Raw genomic sequence first — 23224 nt, forward strand, 5'->3', positions numbered from 1 at the left:
TTTTAGTGACTGTACAAATTTTAATATTAAGCATCGTACAATTATGCTAACTCATAAAAAGAGTCAATGAACCAAGAAAGAGAGATAATCAGGAAAAGCTTTCTTTTTTTTTTTTTTAAACCTGTATATACAGTTATTTAAATTCTAAAAATGACCAATATGAATTTCTGTCTTTCACCAGACACAAGTGAGAAAAACTTGTTTAATTCACATATCTTTAGGGTTTTACACCTCTATGGCAGAGGGTAATAGTTTCATACTTCATAGTGATATTCAGCAATATTTCTATGTGTTGAGTGTAGGAAGATTTTTAAGGGCTTTCAGTGTGTTTATGTAGTTCTTTCAGTATTTTTAGTAGTTTTAATAGGAAACATGGGTCTCTCAGTAAAATATGTGTTAGGATGATTTTTGTTAGCCAGTATCATAAAAAATACAACCATTACAAAAACTTGGCAGAATTTGACTGAAATAAATTTGGAAAAATGACAGCTTATTGAAATACTTTGAATTACAGTTCTCAAATTGACAAAGGCTGGAAGTTATAATGTCTATAGTCACCACTTATCTGCTGTTTGTGAAGAAGTAACTTTAGGTTTCCTTTTGCAGATACGTTTGGTATCTGCCATTCTTTGTAGTGGAAATATTTATATAAGCTGCCCTTAGGAAGAAAGGGTGATTTATTTATCATGATGAAGAGGGAGGCACTGAGCTAACTGTACATATGTTTTGTTATCTTTTACTTAGGCCCCTTAACCTACAGTCCTTTAACCTTTACAGTGCCTTTAAGTGAGTAACAGCTAGAAGGTGAGATACATCCTCTGATAGTAAACTTCCATCCAGTTGGTAGCAGTAATGTGCAGTTGGAGAAATTGTGTTCACTTCAAAGTTCTGAGAAGATAGAAGTCTGGGTAGTTGCATAGATTTCTGTTGCTGCTACAATCAAGAAATCAAATTAGATATTTTCACCTCCAGTCTCCCCATTCCCAGCTCCTGCATCCAGTGTAATACTTGGAGATGGAAGGAGCAGTGGTAGCTGAAGTCCTGTTACCCACATACAGGATCTTCAGAGCGTATTCCAGGATCAAACAGATATGCTTTGGTGGTCATTTTCTAAGGCACATGAGCTGGATGTATGCAGGCACATTTTCACAAGTGGAGCAAAACACATCTGACCCTGAGAGAGAAATCTTGTAAAACTTCAGTTTGAACAACTGAGCTTCAGAAGTATTTTAAATAACTATAGGCAGCACTATGAGACAGATTTCTGTTAAAATTGCATCCTTTGATTAAGTAATGACTTTAATTCAGTATAAAGCTTCAAAATGAGCTACCTTTCCTTAGACATTTGAAAACACCCACTTGATAACAGCCAAGTGAACACCTGAACTACATGAGATACTTCATAAAATGTGTCTTAGACACAGATTCCAAAGACCTAGTCTGTGGAATCAATTCTGTGCTATCAAATTAATGTGGATGTGATCTTTACCTTTTTTCTGATAAAAACAGCTCAATTCTGTGAGGATTTTCAGTGATCTAACACCAGTTAAGCATACATTTTTCTTTAGAGGAGTCTTTCACCTCTAGTTAACCTGCAGAACTTGAAAAAAAAAAAAAGAAATCAGATGTTGTAAATAGGAATGGGCAATTAAAATACCTGTACCTGGATTTGCCAGGTTTGTCAGTTTGTAACAAATCTGGATCAGCTGGAAGAGGGATGGGAAAGAAATAGGGGGTTAGATGCAAATTTTTTTTGTTAGATTGGACTCAGAGAAGCTGCTCAAGAGACTTGGTAAGCACTCATTAAACTTATTTATGCTTTTCCAAACAACAACAAAAAGTACCTTATTTTCCAGTTTTGTTTGTTGAAGAAATTGAAAATTAATTCCTCAAATCTTTTAGTATTTTTATTAGTTTAAAGGTATGATCTTTCCCTACCTATTAGTTCATTTTATTGCCCACGTTGCAGTTACAAACAACATTCCACTTAGCTTGTTTCAAATCAGCAGTGGTTGAAATCAGCTGAGTTGCAATGACTCATAGAACCTGTGCTAGAAAGGAGAGAAGGCTAAAGGTAAGCAGGGGAAATGCTGACATTAATTTCTAAATTTGTTTCTTTGGTATTCTAGTGCTTACCTTTCTAGATTTTATATCTCAAGTATTGATATGTTGTTGGTGAACTGTTTGGTTGGTTTTTACTATGATGCTGGAAGCTTCGTCACTGGAAGTATAACAGTGTGGTAAAACCAAGGCTTTCTTTTTAATCTTTAATTATTATTATTTTAAATGAAAAGTGGTATTTATCTGCTATTTGTATATTAATAGTCTATTGCTGAGTGATATGCCTTTCATCTGTAGCAGTTAGAATAGGCTCTGTGTAACTAGGTAAATTCTGTAATGTAGGAAGTTTAGCATGTAAGTGTACTGTTAGATGTGCTCTAGCAACATCTTGAAAATCTTGTGGTAATTGGTAACTGAGGTACAGAATCTTTATGTAATCTCATACACAATAGACACTTGATACTTATAATCTTCAGGTTGTTTCAGACAAAATAAGCTAACAAATGTCACATCCATTTTAGTAAATGCACTTCCCCAAAAAAATTTCATGGTTTATTGTATAAAAGCTTCTTAAATTTGATTTGCTTGGAAAAAGGAACATAGAATTAGAATATGTATGTATTAAAGGTAGTCTTCAAGTCTTTTAAGAATAGTGTTTGTATTTGTGTTGTACACAACTAGCTGGTGAAATAGAATTTCAGAAGCCTAACGAGTACTCATAAAACCGATACTTCTGACCTTGTGACTGATGTATTGTAACTAGAAATTTAGGTGATAGACCTAATTTAATGTTAAATGTAATTTCTATATGTTCTGCTATGTTCTCAGCTTCAATGTAATCTTTGTCAATACGCGCTTCAGCACACCAAACAGGAGCAGAATTTCTGTACAATTATACTAGACTTGCATTCTCATTTCTGTTATTTTTCAACCCCTGAAGTATAGGGAAAGATAGTCTCTTTGAAAACCCAAGAGAGCATGAGCTTTCAGCTGATTACTACGAAACAGCATAAACAGTTTTGTCCTCCTTACAGTTCTTAGGGAGTGACATGTCTCTGCTTAGGCCAAGTGGAAAGAGAGATCAGAATTAAAGAAGAGCATAGCCAACCTCAGACACCTAACCATGCTGAGTTATGGTTGACAGTTCTATTGCTACCAGAAGTCCTAAAACTAGAGTATATTCCATATATATAACCAATGCATCACTCCATTTGTTACGTCTTCCAATACAGCACAAGCAGTAAAGATTAACAGCTTTTTTGCGTGTGTTGGCTAATGTAGATACATCCAATTCCCATGTACTGTGCAAGATTCTGCTATTTATTATACCTAGAAGTCCATTAGCATGTGGAGGTTCAACTGGCCACAGAACGTGAACTGTTGTCATTCAGAAAGTACAGAAGTAAACCTAAATCTAATCCCTTGTCCACCACAGGAGAATTATTTTATCTCCCTCAGTGTGATCTGATTATTATTTGTTGTACCATACCATGTTTTTGAAAAGTAATGAGATTGGTGGTCTTGCCTTTGCGTATCTGTGAGGTCACAAGAAATGTCAGTTGGCTGTATGCAAAGGAAAGGAAAGCCTTTTCAGTAGCACTGAAAGCTCCACATAGTCTAGGGCAGCTAAAATTAATGTTTTCCTTCAGCCACACTTAGTATTACCACATTTATCATTTCTGTAGACGTGTATTGTAGACTTCTTTCCTCATAAAAAAGAGTTATCATCTGCTTCCAACTGATCAAATGCAGCTCGGCCTTTGTTCACTTGACATAATATTGAGTCAACATCTCATTCTTCCCTACTTCTTTCTATTAAAGTGCTTAAACTCAAAATGTTGTGTGACAGATTTATCATGAGTAGAATGCCTGAGTAGGAAACAGCAGTAATGTAACTTATTGCACATGAAATAAAAACACTTTTCCTGGGTGGAAAATCCTGATCTCTGCTAATCAGTTGGAGGCAAGCATATGCAAATATATATATATATATAAAATCCCTGTGTGAATTTTTAAACAAGATCCTGTGAGTTCTGTCAGTTCACGCAACTTGTCATAGATGTGAATATACCCAGGGATTTTCAACAAGATGAAATCTGTTAAACTAAAAATTAAAGTGGGAGTGATCCAGAAAAGTTATGAGAGTGACTTTTTTTTTTTTCCTTGTTCTCTATATTTCTCCTTGACCATTCTTCTCTGGGCTTTCTTGCTTATTGTGTCTTCTTTTTGTCTTCTCCAATGTTTTATTCATATTGTAGCTCCCTCTTGATCCCTCTTTTTGTTAGCGATGTGTATTGTCTGTCCTGTTCCCGAGGTTTTCTTCTGATTTCCTCTCTCCTCTTTCTCAGATGTATCTGCAAATGTTTTGACTTGGATTGTGTCTTGAGTGATCTGCATAGTTACAGCTATATTCCCTGATGACTGCTAGCTATACAGAAAGTAGAATAGATCCAGGAAATCCCAAAGCAGTTAATTACTGAATCAGCCTCCGGAAAGAATACCTTCAGCTGTGCTGTCAAGCATAGGACCCATCTGTAGCAACTATAGTGCAACTTGATTGACATCATCATGCTTTGGGCAATTAATTAGTGCACAGATATTTACTGTTCATTGTGACCACCAGTTTTAGAGCTGACTGGCTTAATCTTTGCCTGAATTATGTTCACATCCATACTTTTGGGAGAAAAGGCACAGCTACGTTCAGTCCATTTTTAGTCTTTTCAGCTCCAGAGTGTGATGAAATCAGAAAAATAGGAAGTTTGATTGCTAGCAGCACTGTGCAGTTGGTGTCATCTGCTTTGGCTGCACTTTGAATCTGGTATTTGAGCAGAGTCAAACTGAAATAAGGTGAACACAGGAAATAAAGGAGGCCACAACATGCGACAGTGGTCATAATTTCTTCAGTTACATATTTTATCTGAAGTATAAATTGTATTTGCAGTCAGAGGATTCAGACTGACCTTAAAATTATGAATAACAGATGAATGCGAAGGTTTTCCTTTACAACTGATTGTTTCAGCTTCATCTTACCAATTTTGCAAAATTGCAATATTTATATCAAAAAGTGCCATGTGTCTTTGGTATTTATTTTCATGTCTTTTGGCCAGAGTCTTTTCAGTCTTAATGTTATGTCTAATTTTGCTGTGGTTGCTATGATTTTCACACTTACATATCCATAACTTTCAAGTAGAGCAAAGAACGAAACGCTGCAGCAAGGGGTTGTCCAGAAATCCTTCAATTATCTGAAAAAACTATTCCTTCTCATTTCTAATTTATAATTTTGATAGCTTCTCTTGCTGTTTCTACAGAAACAAGCAAACAACCAAAACACACACAAAATAAACAACCCAACAACAACCCCCCCAAAAAAGGTTTTATTTTAGACCAGAAAAAGTGCAGTAGCTGTTTTAGCCAAACCACACACACCTGTGCAGTTTTAGTCATCTCGTGATTGTCTAGCAGCATCTCTGCCCTTCTCTTAATCCAGGCCAAGACCCTCTATTTCCGTTATCTTTAGCTCTTCCCTGGAAAAAATAGTCATACCATGTTACACATGAAAATTTCCAGCACTCTTATACTTTTGTCATTTGGGGGGTTATTTTCAGATATTTTCGGAATGCTGAAATAATAAGCATGAATGCAAATATAATTACACTCAAATGGAAACTCCGTGCATGCATGTGAAAGCTGAAGGAGGAAAATGGTATATGGTAGTGTAATTTGAGAATTATACAGTAGCATGTGTCTGGTCTACTGCAGCTAATAAGCAATACTGCATATTTTTCCCAGATCACTTGTTCAAAAAACACAATTCATGAGCACATCAACAGTTATTTATACTTACCTTTCAATGACCTTTATTAAACGTGCTTTGGATAAAATCTCCTAAGACTTCCTTTCACTGGCAGAAACTTGGAGCTGAAAAATACTTGTGAGATATGTACAAAATAAATATGCCATCAGAGAACCATATTACCTTTTTGCTACTGTAGCCATGTGTGGTGAGGAGCCATGGTGCTGCAGGACTGTGCTGCAGTGCCATTCCCTTTTATTAAATCTGCCATTTTTTCTGTCTGTACAGATGCATAGGACTGTAAATCACAGCTGGCCTCAAAGTGCAGAACATTTTTGCTAAAAAAAGTAACAATTACATTTTAAGAGATTTTTTTCTTGCTTCTTTTCACTTCTGTTACTGGGGGGAGATTTTAATCACTTGATCAAAACTAATCTTTAAGTCTGACCTGACTCTATGAACCTGCTGCAGCTCTGTGCTGCAACCACAATCCATGTGTTCAGCAAGGTTATGTACCCCACCTCATGGGCCTGATCTGCCAAGGCTTCTAATAAGCTCTGAGCCGCCAAGCAGACTTTACTGAAATGTGGTGGGATAACTCTGTAGGCTCAAGTAACAAACAATGGCCCAGAACTGGTCAGCAGTAATTGCCTGAGGACAGAGAGGAGTACTTCTAGAGTTGCAGGAATGGCTATAACTTTGCAAGATGCTGACACTGTTACACCCCATGCTAGTTCTGGAAAAAGTCAGAAATAACATCTATGTCAAAAAGCCCCTTGTGTTTCCAGGACACTTTCAGTATCCTTAGCGTACCAAAGGCTATTAATGAGTGTGCTTCAAACACCTTTAGCAACACCAGTTGTTCTTTCTGTCTTCCCTGTAAGTGATTACACTTAGGCTCAGTTTGTGGCCAGGACCTATTCGGAATGCCGAACCAACATAGGGATTTTCAATCACAGTCTGTGTTGACTTCATTCAAAAATGTATGTGTTCGCTTCCTCTGACAAGCAGATGGTCACTGTCTGAGGCAGGCCCCCAGATTCAGAAACAGATTCTCTGTTGTTGAGAAAGTTAGCCTGCAATGACTTGCTCTAGGTAGGAAGCCAGTGCAGAGTTATGAATAAATGCTAGAACAGCTAACTGTATCACTCTTCTTCCTACACGTGGAATATGAAAGGGGAAAGCAAGCAGTAAAATAGTTAGTAAGTACTTAGACCTAAAATATAAGTTATTTGCCAGATGGTCTTAAATGCATGTTTCTGTATGCATTTGCTCCTCTGGGTTCTGAATGGGCAAATTATTACCTTATAAAAAACAAGGCAGTGAATTAAAGTTCTGTCACTGTCCTTACTCAGAGGTGTTTCCATGAACATTCATATTTTTTCAGAACAAGTAAGTTCTGTACCTCTGTTGTTTGCAACAAGTAGGTGGCAATATTTTGTGTATTTCAAAGTATTACTACAGCTATACTTTCACATGTGTAAAAAGTAATTAAATTGAATGTGTGTGCATTAATTGTATTATACATACTTATAAATGCACATACACACGCAGGCTCGGTGTATCAGAGCTACCAGATCTCTGCGGTCCCTTTTCTCACAGTGAACCTTGCTTCATACACGTGCCATACACTCACATAGCCCCTGTCACTTGTGCAGTGGTACCTGACGTACAGAATTGCATGTGCGGTGTGGGATCTGCCAGCCAGCTCTTTTCTGCACCCAGGGTTCTCAAGCTTGCACTTAAAGGGCAAAAAGTCACAAGCTGTGCTTGTGTATGAGTAGCAATCTCCTTCATTATCAAGAGGTTGATTATCATTGAGTGATAGTTATGTTGTTTGTGTTTCAGAATTAACTTAGGAGACTATACGATTATATGCAGACTGAGGCCATCAAATTCCTCCAAACTTTTCTTACTATTTTTTTTTCCCCCAGCATGATCTAGTGTGGTGTATGCAGGTTGCTTTGTTCTTCACTTGTTCCACTTCTTTTTTCCTGGCTTCCCTTTCCTTCCTGTTGTTCTCATGGTCCTGCAGGTCACCACGTTTGCTTTCACTTAACTGCTGGTCTTCCATTGCTCCTTTTAATTGGGCTTGGTTATGTTTTGTGTTGTGTTCAGTAATAGGGGTCAGGCTGCATCTTGCCTTATTTTTCCGATAATACTGGTCTGTCTGTACAGTGAATTACAGACCCCCCTTTTGGCCCCACAGCTGTGGAGAGAAACAAATTTTTTCCTGTGAAATGAGGAATTCCAGGAAGAGTGTTAGTTTTCTTTGCTGACATGTGAAAGCAGCTCTGTCCTTAGCGTTGTATGAGCAGTAGAATGAAGCTGAAGAGATCCGTGGTCTTCAGACATGCCTGCTGGCCTGTCAGGATCTTGAAAGTGTCACTTCATTCTGCACTGAGAGCTAACAGTGCGGAGCAGAAGGAGGCAACCGAGAAGAAAATACCTACTGGCACGTAATGGCCTATTTCAGGATAGGCTTGGAGCTTCTTGAAGCATTTTGGAAAAAAAAAAAATCAGAGATGTTTTTACTATGGAGAAATAGTCTTAATAAAATGGTTCTGTTATTTATGTGTCCATTGTTCAAGCATAGCACAGTCAGTGCCCTGAGTACTTCCAAAGAAGTTTGACCTAAATTCTGAGGAAAAAACACTATGTTCTCTGTTCTGGAAAGCTGTAGATTTTGTATCAGACTTTGAGCAAGAAAGTATCAACTCTTTCATTTATTTGCAAATTAATCATATACAGACAATATCTGTATTGCTAGGGAATTTGAATTTAAATTTACCTCACATTCTACATTGTGTAGCATTGTGTTAATATAAAACTGCATAATTCTCTAAAGGTTTGTCTGAACATGCAAATTATTCCAATTTTAAAATAGGATGAGTTTGGAGTAGAGAATTATTTATAATGGTCTATCTATCTAGATTTATTTTAGAATAGCGTCAAGTTAGCAGGCTGCTTTAAGGTGCAAAAAAGCCCTAGCAATGAGAATGGATTGCGTTATCGAGAGATGGGTGACAAAGCTAACCATCTTTCCAAAATCAATTCTTGTTTGTTAGGTGAGACATTCTGGAAAGTAGTTGTAATTTGTCTAAAAAGTGTATTTGCTTGATCCATGTTAGTCAAGGAACAGTTAATAGGATGGTTATAAAGAGATTCAATTTAATACGGCATTCATAAATAGTAAAAATTATATGTTCACAACAGTAAAAGCAAATGTTAATCCTTTGGCTGCTTCAGTGAAAGTGTTTTGACTACCTGATGAGGTTTGTAATAATTAATTAAAAGACACAGGATATAGTGAGCTTTAGACTTCTGTCTGTTGTCTGATACACCTGTTTCAAGATCTCAATGAGCCTATCAATTTCATATGTGTGTATTAAAGATAACAGGAGTAGCTTTCTTCTTGCAGCATCAAGGATCAGTTAGCTAATGCAAGTAAACTGCTGTGAGCCAAAATGCATTTTTACTTTGATTACTTCAGACTTTTGATGTATTTTGGTATGTAGAATCATAGAAAAGTCTGGTTTGGAAGGGGCCTCCAGAGATCATCCAGTCCAACTTTCTTTTGAGAGCACAGCCTTAGACTAGGTTATCCAGGGTCCTGTCAAACTAAGGAATCATTTCCAGCAAGGGAGATTCTATCACTTCTCTAGGCACCCTGCCCCAATGTTTAATTCTTCCCACAGTGAAGAGTGTTTTTCTTATATCCGGACAGAATCTTCCATGAAGCGACTTGTGTCGCTTGCTTTATTTCCTCTCACCATCCATCCTCATGAAAACTGTACCTCCAGCTTCTCTGTAACTACCTTTGAGGTACTGAAAGAACGTCAAATGCATTCTGAACCTCCTCTTTCTGAAGCATCTCTTCCTTAACTGTGGTCAATCAATTCTCTCATCCCCTTTTTGTTCTTCCCAGTCATTCTTTGTTTCTAGTGTCTGTAATTCTCTGATTCCTTGACTATGTATTTGATGAAGGAAAAAATGGCTTTATTGGTGGTTTGGGAACAATTTAAATGCAAAAATTACAATTTAATATTCAATGTAAAGATGTTGAAGTGGTTCGTTTTCCATAAACTTTTCTATTTCTGAGTTTTAAACTGAAGATCTGTATTATATGTATATAAATCTATAGAAACTGTTACAGGAAACAAACAAAAATACATTATAGACAAGAAGCAAATACATCCAATCCCTTGAAATTCTAATGTGGGTATAAAAGAAAAAGAAAACCTTGGAGCAGGATATTGTTGCAACAGAAATTGCGGAGGTAGGAAGAGTTTACCATCTGGCAAGGCCCTCAGACCAGATGGATCCACTAATGACTTTTGTAAAGCATTTCATCAGACTCTGTTGGAACGCATGACTGGCATCTTTAATTATTGTAATTTAACAGGGTTCCAGCCTTGGATGCTAGATTTGTAATCATTGATCTTGGAAGTGAAGGAAAAGAAAATGGTCCCCAAAATCTCTTTTTCCTTATAGATCGTTTTATTAATAAGGTGTAATGTTAAGATACTATGTAAAGTTCATTGGTTCTTCTTAAATGGATTGTTTGGTTAAAAAAAATGCCTATTACGGTGCTTTTATGAAAAATCTCTTGTTGCAAACACATCAGAGTGCTTTGGGAATTCAGTTAGCTTTATGTATCCACAAAAGCGTTCAGCTGCTCAGAGGAGCAGACTGCCAGAAAGCTCCTTGCTTTCTTTGCCTTCTCTGGGAGGAGGGGAACATGCACTTCCCAAGCAGTCATCTCTGCCTTGTACCCTACACGTGCATCTGTTCCTGTTACTGTTCCCACAGAGAGAAGGTTGAGATGTGTGGGGAAGTGACTGCTGCCACCGGCCAGTCGTACCAGCAGCAGTAACTGGTACTCTTGCCCTGCCTATGTTCTGCCTTAGCTCTTTGTGTGGGGTGGAAGAACTGCCCATAAGGCAAGACAAAGTCAACTTCCTTTTCACACAAACCTGGAAAGTAGGGAGAATTTTTCATCTGAAACTTGTTCTGTGCACCGTGCTTAGGTCCTGTGGGAGGGACTATGCCCTGGTCTGTGACGGCACTGCCCGTGCTGCAGTCACTCTGACTTATACTAATGCATCTCAAACAGGTATCTGCAGGCCTATTGCCCGTGGCTTGCAGAAAACTGTCTGGTTGTGTAATAAAGCCTATTCTGTTTCTAGCTCTTCTGCCTGTTGGAAAGAACAGGAAATAATTCCTTAACAGTGTTTTTCTGTACCATAATTGGCAGTTGTTTAAATACATAATCTGTTCTAATCATATTTTTATCTTGCACTAATTTTCATAGTATTTCAGTACTTTCCAGTGGTGCAAGTAGTGATGTGGCTTCACTATAAATGGTTTAAATATAAGATAGGATGTTTGCTTAGAAAGGTGGAAGAAATGCACCTGTCAGTTGGAAACAGAAGAGTGAGGTCTATACTCAATTTTAAAAGGTGTAGAAGGGCACAGAACCTGTGCCAGCAGAAAATCTTATGATCTGGAGGTAGGAAGAGAAAATAAATTAAATACTTGCACATACGGGTTTTGTATTTTAATTTGCAACAACCGTGGAATTCATATATACAGTTACTCAGTCACCAAGATTTGTTCTTGAAATTAGACTCCATTTCCTTACTCCATAATCCACTGTTCTGTCTGCCAAAAAAGAACGCTTGGTTATCTAACAGCCAGACTGAACGTAGGCAGTTGTAGTGCATTGTCAAGGCTGTGAGCGGGAAAGGAATGTCCTTAGCAGTTCCGAAAAATCAGGCTATGTATTTAGGTGCCAAAAGCTGATATTGGGTCCTAATTTTAGATGCACCATTAGTTGACTTCATGCATCAAAAAGGATAAAGCAAATAACAGATATGTTTGGTATGGACGTATTTAGGTTGTAGGGAATGTGTTGTTGTTCATATCCAGGAACAGAAATACCAAACGTAAGACAGGAAGTTTTAGTATGTGGAAGCCAAACTGTACAAAACGGTGGTAGATGTAATTAAGTTGCAATTCTGTTCTAACAGTGAGATAGATTAGTTCAATTAATCTTTTCCATCTGGTTTTTATTTTTATCATTGCAGAAAAGTAATCTAACTGAATTATAAGTATCAGAACTTAAATATGGTGGAGTCATCCTTTATTCCCCTAGTGAACTAGTTGACACAGTGAAACGTAGAATCCAAGCCTAGGAAGAAAAGGAGAAATGAGCAAGTGCAGGAGAAGATAAAATTGTTTTATTGGACATTATGCTATACGCGTACTTTTTGCATGAATTGTTCTTTAACATGAAAAAATGAGTACATATGTTTTTGAAATATCCTTAAGTTTTTTTTTTTTTTTTAATGAATCTTCTCCGTAATTAGTATTATCTGCTACTGGAATAGAAAAAAATAGCTGCCCTAAGCCATCTGTTGAATGCCAATTTATTTATAGAATATTTTTCATAATTCCATCTGTAGCTCACATATTCAGACATTGTTCTAATTTGTTTCCTGAATAACAGTGTAAAACTGTCTTTGTATTCCTATTACCTTAGGGAGAGTTTTTTATTATTAACATCCCCAGGCTAGATTTTCAAACTAGATCCTTTGGGCTTTGTCAAAGAGAATATTTTAAGGGTTGAAGGATAGACTGACAATAGCTCAGAATAATTGCGAAGAGTAGTTTCTGGTACTTTGTCACTACTGATAGCATGCATTACTCTTTTGTTAACGTGGGATGAAGTTTGCTAAGTGGCGGCCTTCTGTCTTTTTGTGTTACAATGAAAATCTGTTGTGTGTGACGAGGAAGATATATATATATTTCTTTTTTACATGATGTTACTACATGGTTCCAGAATATTTGACATCTAAGAGAAAATCTCCCAGCTCAGGATGGAAGTAAATATTGAAGTTCACAATTAGGCATGGGAGTGAGAAAGATACTGTGGGCTGACTGGTGGAGATTTCCGTATCTGAAGGAATGTGCATGGAGATGTATTTTGATTCTGCTAATAGAACCGGCATTAGAGCAGCTTGTAGTAACATGTCTGTGCACAAATACTACAGAAAACAAAAAAGTTGAGAGGCTTGTGTTTAATAAATATGTAATATAGAGCTGGTCAAGCAATTGTACTGAACACCAGTGGAGTTGATCACTGACAACCAGGAAACAGTTTTTTAAACACTGCCACCTTTCTTGGGCTTAAGTAATAGAAATGATGCTTGACGCAGAGGCTTTTGTGCAGTTTCGGTGCTATTTCTAATTGGCTGTTAGAGAAAAATGAAGTGAACTCACAAAGGTACAGTAAATTTTACCTCTCCTTGGGTGGCAGTAACTAAAAGGATATCTTAAAATACAGAATCACAGATTCACAGAATGGACGAGGTTGGAAGGGATATCTGAAGATCATCTAGTCCACCCCCCCTGTCAAGCAGGATCACCTAGAGCACGTTGCGCAGGTTGGCATCCAGGCAGGTTTTGCGTATCTCCTTTTGTGGAAGGAGACTCCACAACCTCTCTGGGCAACCTGTTCCAGTGCTCTGTCACCCTCACAGTAAAGAAGTGCCCTCTCATATTCAGCTGGAACTTCCTGTGCTTCAGTTTGTGCCCATTGCCTCTCAATAGAACAAATATTGTTCTTCAAATACAGGAGAAAGTTTGTTTTTGTATCCTCTAAGTCCATTTTTAAACTTGTAATTATGAGAGGATATCTTGAATGTAAATTGTGAAAAATATTATTTATTCAGCTGCTCATCCATATTTCAGAATATTTAAGCTAATGTGTAGAAGTGGAATAAATTTTTGAAAATCACCCACTGACTTCATAAAGCCATAAAAGACTAAGATAAAAACCCATGTAAAAAATTTCTGGTTACATTTTCCTTAAAATGTGTAGTTAAAACATTATTGCATGATAAATTGTATTCTGCAGTCGCCATGTCAATCTCAAACATATTATTTTAAGATATAAGTAGATAATGGGATAGACTGAGTTTTGAAGACAGTTGATACGGTAATTCAATATATTTATATAATAAAGATTTTTTTTTATATAAAGACCTAGATGTGTGCCTGGGAATGTAAAGGGAGACTGGAGAAAATGGTCTATATGGTTTATATGGTCTTTATATAATAAAGATGGAGATGGTTTTTGAGAACTAAGAAAAATTAAGTTTTAGTTTCATTTTTGCATTTTATACTGTTTTACTGATTGAGAAAGTGTATTGTAACTTAAATTGTATTCTGTTTCAGTCTTGCAGTTCACCCAGATAAAACTTTAGTAGCTACAGGGCAGGTTGGAAAGGACCCTTACATCTGCATCTGGGATTCCTACCGTGTACAGACTGTTTCTGTTCTTAAGGATGCACACACACATGGAGTTGCCTGCTTAGCTTTTGATTCAGATGGCCAGGTTTGTATATCTTCTTTCTCTGTGCTTTTAATTTAGTTTGATTTGTGATTCCAGGCAATATGCATATATAAGTATTTTATATGTGTAGGTAGCTGCATTGCTGTAGTACTGAAATTCCTATTGTGATTAATTGTTTTAATGCAAGGACTGCAAATATTGTTCTTTCAAAGACCAAAACCTCAACCTACAATTCAAGTAGATGCATTGGTTGTTGGACAAATACCCGTACAAGAAATGGCCCTCCCTGGCTCACATGTAATAGCTTCACCACATACTTAGCACCTACTGTTCAAAGAGACCATTTCCTGGCAGAGTCTTTACAATCCTGCAGCTTTTTTGGCAGAGGGACTCCAGTAATCTCACTGCTAAGAGTCTCATTGGCTGGGATACACAGTAAATTTAATTGAAAAAGGGGGTTAGAACACAGAGTGTATGGTTTTGTACACTATTATATGATTTTATGATATTTTTAGACAATATTAAAGTAAGTAAATGGTGGGCTATTCTCTGGTAAGCGTATTGAATTTTTCCCTGGAGGAGAGCTAGTAAAAAACATTAAATCTATTTTCCTCCTTCTTCAGTCACAATTTATATAAAAGTGAGAAATGCTTCATATTTACTTCATATTCATAGTTCTCTATAAAATTAACAGTGCAATTTTGTCATTACTGATGTCCAGGTTTCTGGTGTAAGACTGAGGTTGTAGTTTATAATTGGTTGCTGAAATATTTTTAGGAATGCTTAGAAGATCTAGCTGATTCCCAGATTCTTGCACAGATCCTCCTTGGTTTTTCTATTTGCTTGTGTACATCAGAATTAAAACTGAAAAGGGCAGATTTGCCTTTAAATGTTTTTCTTAAAATCATGTCATAGACAGAGTTAGATGTCTACAGAGAAGCACTTCGCTATCATATGCCTAATTACTCTTCCATTGACCACACAGTGGTTTTATTCCTCTTTGGATTATATTTCTTCATTAGAAGTTAGAAGTAAGTTTCTATTTTAAGCCTAGTTTTCAACCATCTTCCTCCATTTTTTTTAAAGTAAATCCATTTCCTCTGAAATCTCATGTGCCGATTCTAATTAAAGAAAAAGGTGTTCCTGGGAAGTGTGGAATAAAAAATGAAGTGAGAAAACCCCCAAATCAACAGAAGAAAATTTCAAATGCTATAATATTTTAAAGATATTGTTTATTCAAAAATGTGTTCTTAAAATTTTCTCTTGTTTTACTTCCTGAGACAGGTGAGTAAACTTTTTAAAAACCCCTACTAAAAAGTTACATAGTTGGCCAAGAGCCCAGTCAGTATGAGTTAAAGTTGGAGGCTCTTCTGAAAGTCCTGCTGGGTGCCTACCTATAGTTAAGAACTGAACTTAATGCTGTGTTGACGTTGCAAAACAGCGACATTCTTTTTCTGGAAACGTTGGAGAAGTTGCAGTTTATTCTGGAAATGAAAATTTGCATAGAATGCTTTTATATCTGGAGAAATGTTTTCCAGCATTGATCTAAATATGGATGATGTATCTTGGCTTTTTGCTGCACTTTCTGGCTTGCAGAAGAAGGTGCTGTGCTGAGCCAAAATTAAAGGGCTTTGAGTGAAGTCTTTAAGTATACGAAATTCAGAGCTGCTAGCAGTTCCAGTTTATTTAGTCAGCACAGTCACCTCAGGGAGCTGGCATCTTACGATTGGACCAAACAGATATCATGCACAAGGCTCACACCTTTCGTTTAAGTGCATGCCTTTTATTCTTTTTTATTGAATGTCTCTTAGTATCCAAGAAAGATTTGTATTTTAGCCTCAAAATACAAAACAATTCAACAGTAACATTAAGGTATAGATGCAAAAAGTTATGTATTCTTTTCTCTATTGCATCTTTCTAAATAAGTACTGACTGAGGAAAAGCTCAGGTAATTCTGCTTCTCTGCCTGGGCTCGATTCCCATAAAATCAACTTGTCTTCCTTCGGCTCTGCTATGCACAAACTGTGGTTCCAAGGGTGACTGCTGTGTTGAGGGCCGCGTGGCTCTAGTATGAGGATTTAGCAAAGGTCCCAAAATAGTGACACCGCACTTATAGTTTAGTCAAGCTAATTAGCTCCTGTTTTATGAGAAACTCTGGGGTGTTTTCAGATATTCAAATGAATTAGTTCTGAAATATTACTTCCTGCTGGAATTCAACTGACACTGCATGGAGACAGCTTAGGTGTCTCTGCAGTGCTTCCCTGGCATAATTACCACAAACTGGGTAATGAAGAGTGAACAGTATTTGTTGTCTTTTCTAATATACAGAGGAGATAGATAAGTGGCTTAAATCAAAGATAGCTTATATGCTTCCTTTATTTTATGTACTTTCAATAAGGCTTTGAAATTTAGAGATTTATATATTAAAGTAAATTTCCTATTAATGTTATCTGTAGTTAATACTGTATTTTAAAAGTACTGTAGGGAGCTGAATATCTGGCTGAACAGCTGCTATTTAAAAATAGATATTTGGGGCTTTTTCTGTATAAGCAGGAAATGACATTTGGTGGGAGGGAATCTGCACGTTGTTCAGATGTTTGATGAAGAGCTGTCAGTTTGTATATAATTAAAAATATATTTTGTTGAACCAGGAACTAATTAGAGTTTGAAAGTACTAACATCTACCCTTTACAGAATTACCTACAAAGCTGATGTCTTTTATATAGAAGTATTTCACTAATGCTTCATATTTCAATTTCTGTTCCGAGTTGTTTTATAAGGATCCTTTTGTGTACTTTCTTTAATAATAATAATAAAAAAGAGTAAGGAGAGCACTGCCATAGTGCATACATACATTTCAAAATTCAGCATTACGTTGCAGTAGGCTTCTTTAGCCAGATCTAAGTCTGTGTAGATTTAAAAATAATTGTTTAATTATGTGCATAAGCTACTTGGCAGATATTTTCTTCTATTGATTCTGTGAATTCTCTAATCAGGATGCTGTCAAAGTCCCTCCCAAAAGGAGTATTAAAAGTAAAAGCCTTTCAACCAAAAAGGAAACTCAGCATTTGTCATTCTTCTGCCAGCAGGAGACCTTCCTCGGTAAACTGAAGAGAAAAAAGAAAATATAAAATATTAGTTACTATCCTCTAGTTGTTTCACCGTCCATCTACCCCACTAGTGGTAATTTCCTGACTGGGAGCTACAGTTCAGGTCAGATGTTAAAATCATGAATCTAAAAGATATTGTAAGTACTGCCATGGTTTCCATGGTGAAGAGAACAGTATAAAAAAGGTGAGAAAAAGTTGGAATCAGTGATGGTTCCATGAGAAAATATCTTGTGTTTTGATCAGTACATCCAATTCCCGGGTAGGTGTAGATTACTCAAGAGTGAATAAAACATGTTTGCTACAATAATCCTCCTTTCACGTGCCTGCAGTAGACTCTCACAAGGGTGAATTTAACAAGGCCTCAGGTATTTTTCTGTCAGTGAGAGGCATATAAAAAGTAGTCTGGACTTGGAGAAACTCAGAGGAAAATATACATGTTTTTTTCATTAATACCATATTGCTTAGTACACTTGCTGGTAAGAATTGCTTGGGTCATGCATTACTCACTAGGCAGAGTTCAGCTGTTATATTAGGTTGTAGTGTATGTTATGTTAATTTCCAAGCAACCAAATGTAAAAAGGATTTATTTGATTGCTCTAAAATACAGGAACTGTAACTATTAAGGAGGCAGTGCAGGGTGCATGTGTATCTACTGCCTTTAAACTAGAGTTTTTTGGAAGTGGACAACTTAAAGAAGATGTACGCTATGTTTTTACACTTTAAAATAACGTGAAAAGGTACGGAGTATCTTGTCTATAATTTATTTTGCTACTGAACGATAACTGGAGCCTTCTGTTTCTTTACAAATAATGATTTATCTCAGTTCTATAGTGGTTGGTAGCCTTAGAGCAATTAGTATTATTTTTTTTTCTAATATAGTGTTTTAAAGGAATCTTTGGTAATTGCACTTGTTTTCTTTTAGCACTGGTTTTGTATTAACTCAGAAATCTCTAGACTTTAACCAATTTGCCTATTGAAAATCTGAGCAAAAAATAGTGGACATTTAATGGAAGGAAACTTACAGAACAGAGATTCAGTTTGCAAGTTATCTTCTTAAAGCAAATCTTCAAGGAGAAGATCTGGTCCATGTCATATCTGAAACATATGCCCATTTGGATCAGATGATTCATCTGCTCATCTTTGAGGCCAAAATAAGGTTTCATTCATTGCATGTTCTTGAAGTGCAGGCTTTCCTATAACAGAGCAGAATGCTTAGGAGCTTTAGTTGGACTCTTAAATCTTTATGATAAGACATTTGTGGATGGGACAATGAGAAGAGTAAGGGACAGGCAGTATTGATGCAACAGATGTGACTTTTTAGAAAGTGTTACTGAACTAGGAGATTGTGAGAGACTCTTTTCGTGGGAAACACACTTCCCGCAGTGCAAGTTACTCATGTGTAACCATTATATATCCCTATGCAGTATATGGCAGTTGGCATCATATCCAGTATGTACAGTTGCAGTATGTTTCACACTAATTCAGTCTTCACATCACAATGTGTCTTCACAGATCACAGCAGTCTCTGTTCCCATCAGTCATGGAATCATAGACAGATAGAATTGTTTGGATTGGAAGAGACCTTAAAAATCATCTGATTCCAACTCTGCTGCCGTGTGCAGGGACACCTCCCACTAGACCAGGTTGCTCAAAGCCCCATCCAACCTGGCCTTGAACACTTTCAGAGATGTCAAAGATATCCCGCCTAATAGGAAACTCTGCTGGAAATCATGTGAAGTTGGGCACAATCACTGGAAGGTTATCCGACAAACTAAGTTAGGTGGTTGTTAAAAGTATATCCAATTCAGATTCTAAACCTCAACAAAACAAGTATAATGAAGAGAAGTGTATTTGGGAATAGTGAGAGCTTGTATTTCCATAATTCACTTTTATTATCAGGTTAATAGATCAAAATGCTAGAGTGTTGTTCACCTCAAATGAGTACTTCAGTTCTTTCATGATAAGAATTTTATTTGAGACACTGGTAACATGAAATTAATTACCTGACTCTAGACAAGATTAGACATTTCAGTGCTTTCTCCAGTGAGCAAGTGGTTAACAAGAATATCTTGATGGTGCCTTTAGCAATATAGTTCAAACACAAGGCAAATGGGAAGATACATTTGTACACACAATAACCTGAAGTACAATAAACTGATTTTTGAGTTGATTCTCTCTTAACTAGATTATTATTGTTGTTTTTCCTTAGCGTTTAGCTTCAGTGGGACTGGATGCCAAAAATACAGTGTGTATTTGGGACTGGAAGAGAGGAAAACTACTGGCAACAGCTACAGGCCATTCAGACAGGGTAATTGTATAAAGGTTTATTGAATTTTGTCTGGGAGTTACAAAAGTGTTTTAAATTTATTTATTTATTCATTTGTTTCTATCAGGTCAATGCAGAGGTAATTCTGTACATTCTACCAGCTTTTAAAATACCAAATTAGATATTTATTTCTTCTCGTTATGCCAAACAAAGCACAGTGTTAGTGAAAGAGGCACATGATGGGTTCTTGAGCTGGCTGTCTAGCAAGCCTAGGGAGGAAATACTTTGCAATTACACACTGATCAGGATGATTTATAGCCCTTTATATGAGATGTGAAATGCTAGCTCAGTGGACAAGGGTAATATTTTTTCTGAATACATCAAAAATACATTTTATCCTGAGGGAAAGTTTAGTTATTTCCCTTTTATTTTTGCTTAAGATAGTTACCTATAGGTGAACTATAATTAGGATAAATATTCCTTTTCTAGCTATTAACTTCAAGTAGGGGGTCATAATAACCTCTGTAAATAGGAGAACTGAGCAGGTCTGAGTCTAGATTATTTTTCAGTATTACAAAATGTTTAAACAAGGTTAGTGTATGCAAAATAACTCCCAACCATATATAAGCACAAACACCTGTATGGTAAAATAAGTTCTGGACACATTCTGACAACTTTTTTCTTAAGCAAATTATATTATAACAAGTTAGAATGTTACAATATTGAAATACTACAATATTTTACTACATATGAAGGAGTATTTATATATGATAGAATATATGCAAGCAGAGCAGCATACTAAACCCTTCCTTACAGTATACGTGTGCATATAAATCAATCTGCATCTTATGTATTATCTGGATGAATCATAGAATCACAGAATTGTTTGAGTTGGAAGGAACCTTAAAGACCATTTGGTTCCAGCCCCCCTGCCGTGGGCAGGGACACCTTCCACTAGAGCAGGCTGCCTGAAGCCCCATCCAGCTGGGCCTTGAGCACTTTCAGAGATGGGGTATCCACAGCTTCTCTGGGCAGCCTGTTCCAGTGCCTCACCACCCTCAGTCAGGTAATTTATTTTTACTATGTTCACAACACAACAGAATTTTTCTTAGTCTTTATTTAATTTTATTCTTTCAGACTGATTCACTTCCCAGTTAGGTCAGTGGAAGTTTTGCTACCACCTTGTGCTACTAACTACAGTAGGCACAAGATCAGGTTCTGAATTAGCAGAAGACTCCAGGACAGGCAAGAACTACTAAAATCTTAGTTTCCGTAGATTTTCACAACCAGAAAAGGGAGATTTTTCATTGAAGTGGGAGTGGGAAAGAATGCATGTCTAATTAGGCCACAAATTATAATGACTTAGTCTGCCAGAGTCATACGGCATTTCTGAAAACAAAATATCTTGCTTGTATAACAAAACATAAAATAGTACTTGAACTACCGTAAGTCATGATTTTTATAAACAAGATAAATATTTTGTAGGAGGGCAGCACTAGAAAGCTGTTTGAAATTCTCAGATGATTTATAAGTAACAGCTGAAGAGCTGGAATTAGCAAAAAGTCCCGTTGTCTTTCTCTACAGACGTTTATTTCCTGCAGTAACTAGTGATTGTGGTAACCTCATTGGTTCTCATCTCAGACACTGAAAAGCTGAATGCCACAGATGTGAAGTCTATAAATGACATGCTGTTGAAAATTTGAGCAGAAATATAAACTTGTTATTTCCAAACTTTATGTGGTATTTTTCATTTGACATAATCCCATAGTCATAGAATACACTGTAAATTTGTTCTGATAAGCTATACAGGATCTAATGCTAATTTTTTTGATGTATGCTTTTATAAATGCAACATTAATCAAAATGAATAACGCAGTTTTATCTCTATAGATTAGTTAGATGAATTATACCTCATTTTGTCACTGGGGTCTTTCTGTACTCAGGTTAAGCTGCATATCGTACCTCACATTAAAATAATGAACAAAGACAAATGTACCAGTCTTTCATCCCTAAACTGGAGGAACATTTGCTCACAACACGACTCCCATCTTATTTGAGACTGTAAATATGTTTATTCAAGAATATCTTGGAGCTGGTATAGATCACTGATGTGAAGGCAGAAATGAGGTGTGTTGACAGAACTGGGTGAGAAGGCCTTATTTGACTTAATCATTGTTTACAAGGAGTTCCAGATTTACCTATATGTTGTGCTTTCATTTTTAGTCATAGATTGCAGTAGATATGATGCCTAAAAATTGGTAAAAGCAAACTGAGCCTAGATGCAATTAGCGTATAATTCAAAATACCAACTTTCTATGTTTCTTAACAGATATTTGATATTTCCTGGGATCAATATCAACCGAATAGAATTGTCAGCTGTGGAGTAAAACACATAAAGGTAATAGCTTTTGTGTTCTGGTTGTTGTTGTGTGGGGGTTTTTTTGTTTTGTTTTTTAAAGTAAATTACAGTTGTGAAAGAAGGGCTTAGATATAAGAGGTATTCTATTTTTCTTTTTTTAATCTGTGAACACTTTGTCAAAACTTTGATGCCAGTTTAGGCATTCAGCAGTGACTTGAAGTGCAACTTAACAAGCAAAGTGGGAAGATCATTTGGTGTAATTTTCATTATCTACTTCTAATTATGTGGTTCTCTGCCTTCTTTCTGTCTCTGAAACCCTTCAGTGATTTCTCTTGACAAGTGTCACAAGGGGTCACTGGACAGGTATAGGATGAATTAAATCAGAAGTATGAATTGAATGAACTTCTGTTTGGCCTATCATGCTACCAGCAATTGTGGGAACACTGCAGGGAAGGTATGCAATACTTGCAGAGATGAACAGATGGAAGCACATGGATCCCACTATTTGCTCCCTCTAATTCTCCTTGTCTGGAATTGACTTAAATATGAACCTAGATATATAGCCTAAGTTTAGGATAAAACTTCTTGCACCTATAAAAAACTTAGAGAGAAGTCCTTGTTTGCTCATATTCCCTGAAGGTTTCCATTTTCTTCCTGCCTCATCAAAAGCATTCCTAACAGATGGCAATTATTTCACATGGCTGAGGTGGGAAGAGCTTTAACTAGAAGTTTAGAAACCAGTTAATATCTCTAGTTCTGGTTACTGAGAAGTTTGTGCCCATTAAACCACTACTGCTTTCAAACTGTGGGTGGTTTTGGCAGAAGTGATACCATCTGTTGTATTCTGCAAGCTGTCTTCCAAAACCTGTCTTTGTTTGACACCTGTGTTGTGTTTAAAATGGCCATAATTGCCCTGAACAGGCATAATACCAGCAAAGTCAATACATATAGAGTCATGCCAAAAAAAAAAAAGGAGGGGAGCGGGGGGGAGTCGGAATGCTTTATGATTATATGTGCACCTTCAGTGATGCTCAGGCAACAGTCTATGTAGTTGTCATTCATTATAGGCCTATGGAAATATGATAATTAACTTACTAAGAAGGAAAAGAACAGCTCTAAAGTTATTGTATCGGTTTGAGAATAGGGACTAGTACATGGGAATAGACTCATTTATTCCTTTAGCATTTCAGTTCTATTGGGTCATTTGGCTGAGCAAAAATTCAAAGTGGTAGTAAAGCCTAGGAGCTAAGGCATGTCAGATTGAGCTCAGGATCCA

At 36.6% G+C, this 23224-nt stretch overlaps 1 protein-coding gene and 1 long non-coding RNA gene across 10 annotated transcripts in view; one reads left to right on the plus strand and one right to left on the minus strand.

Annotated features, from left to right (window-relative positions):
• EML6 (EMAP like 6) overlaps positions 1 to 23224 on the plus strand; it is a 135091-nt gene that overhangs the window by 32615 nt on the left and 79252 nt on the right. For 5 of the 9 annotated variants that reach the window (XR_014582893.1, XM_083832334.1, XM_083832338.1 and 2 more), the window contains exons 2-4: positions 14096 to 14255; positions 19533 to 19631; positions 21919 to 21987. Coding sequence is in view for 5 of the 9 variants with exons in the window: in XM_083832334.1 (XP_083688460.1) it covers positions 14096 to 14255; positions 19533 to 19631; positions 21919 to 21987 (328 nt within the window). In the remaining 4 variants the exon portion in view is untranslated. Of the gene's footprint in view, positions 1 to 1167; positions 1793 to 1973; positions 2075 to 2102; positions 2241 to 14095; positions 14256 to 14287; positions 19099 to 19532; positions 19632 to 21918; positions 21988 to 23224 lie in introns of those variants that run through there. The other 4 variants (XM_083832343.1, XM_083832342.1, XM_083832340.1 and 1 more) reach the window with 4 other exon arrangements.
• LOC310898035 lies at positions 641 to 1977 on the minus strand. Its single transcript, XR_014582904.1, has 3 exons — positions 1845 to 1977; positions 1490 to 1600; positions 641 to 1174 (listed from the first exon to the last, which is right to left on the minus strand). It is a non-coding gene; the product is annotated as an uncharacterized lncRNA (long non-coding RNA).

This window comes from Anser anser (genome assembly GCF_964211835.1).
Source record: "Anser anser genome assembly, chromosome: 3".
NCBI classification, from domain to species: Eukaryota; Metazoa; Chordata; class Aves; order Anseriformes; family Anatidae; genus Anser; species Anser anser.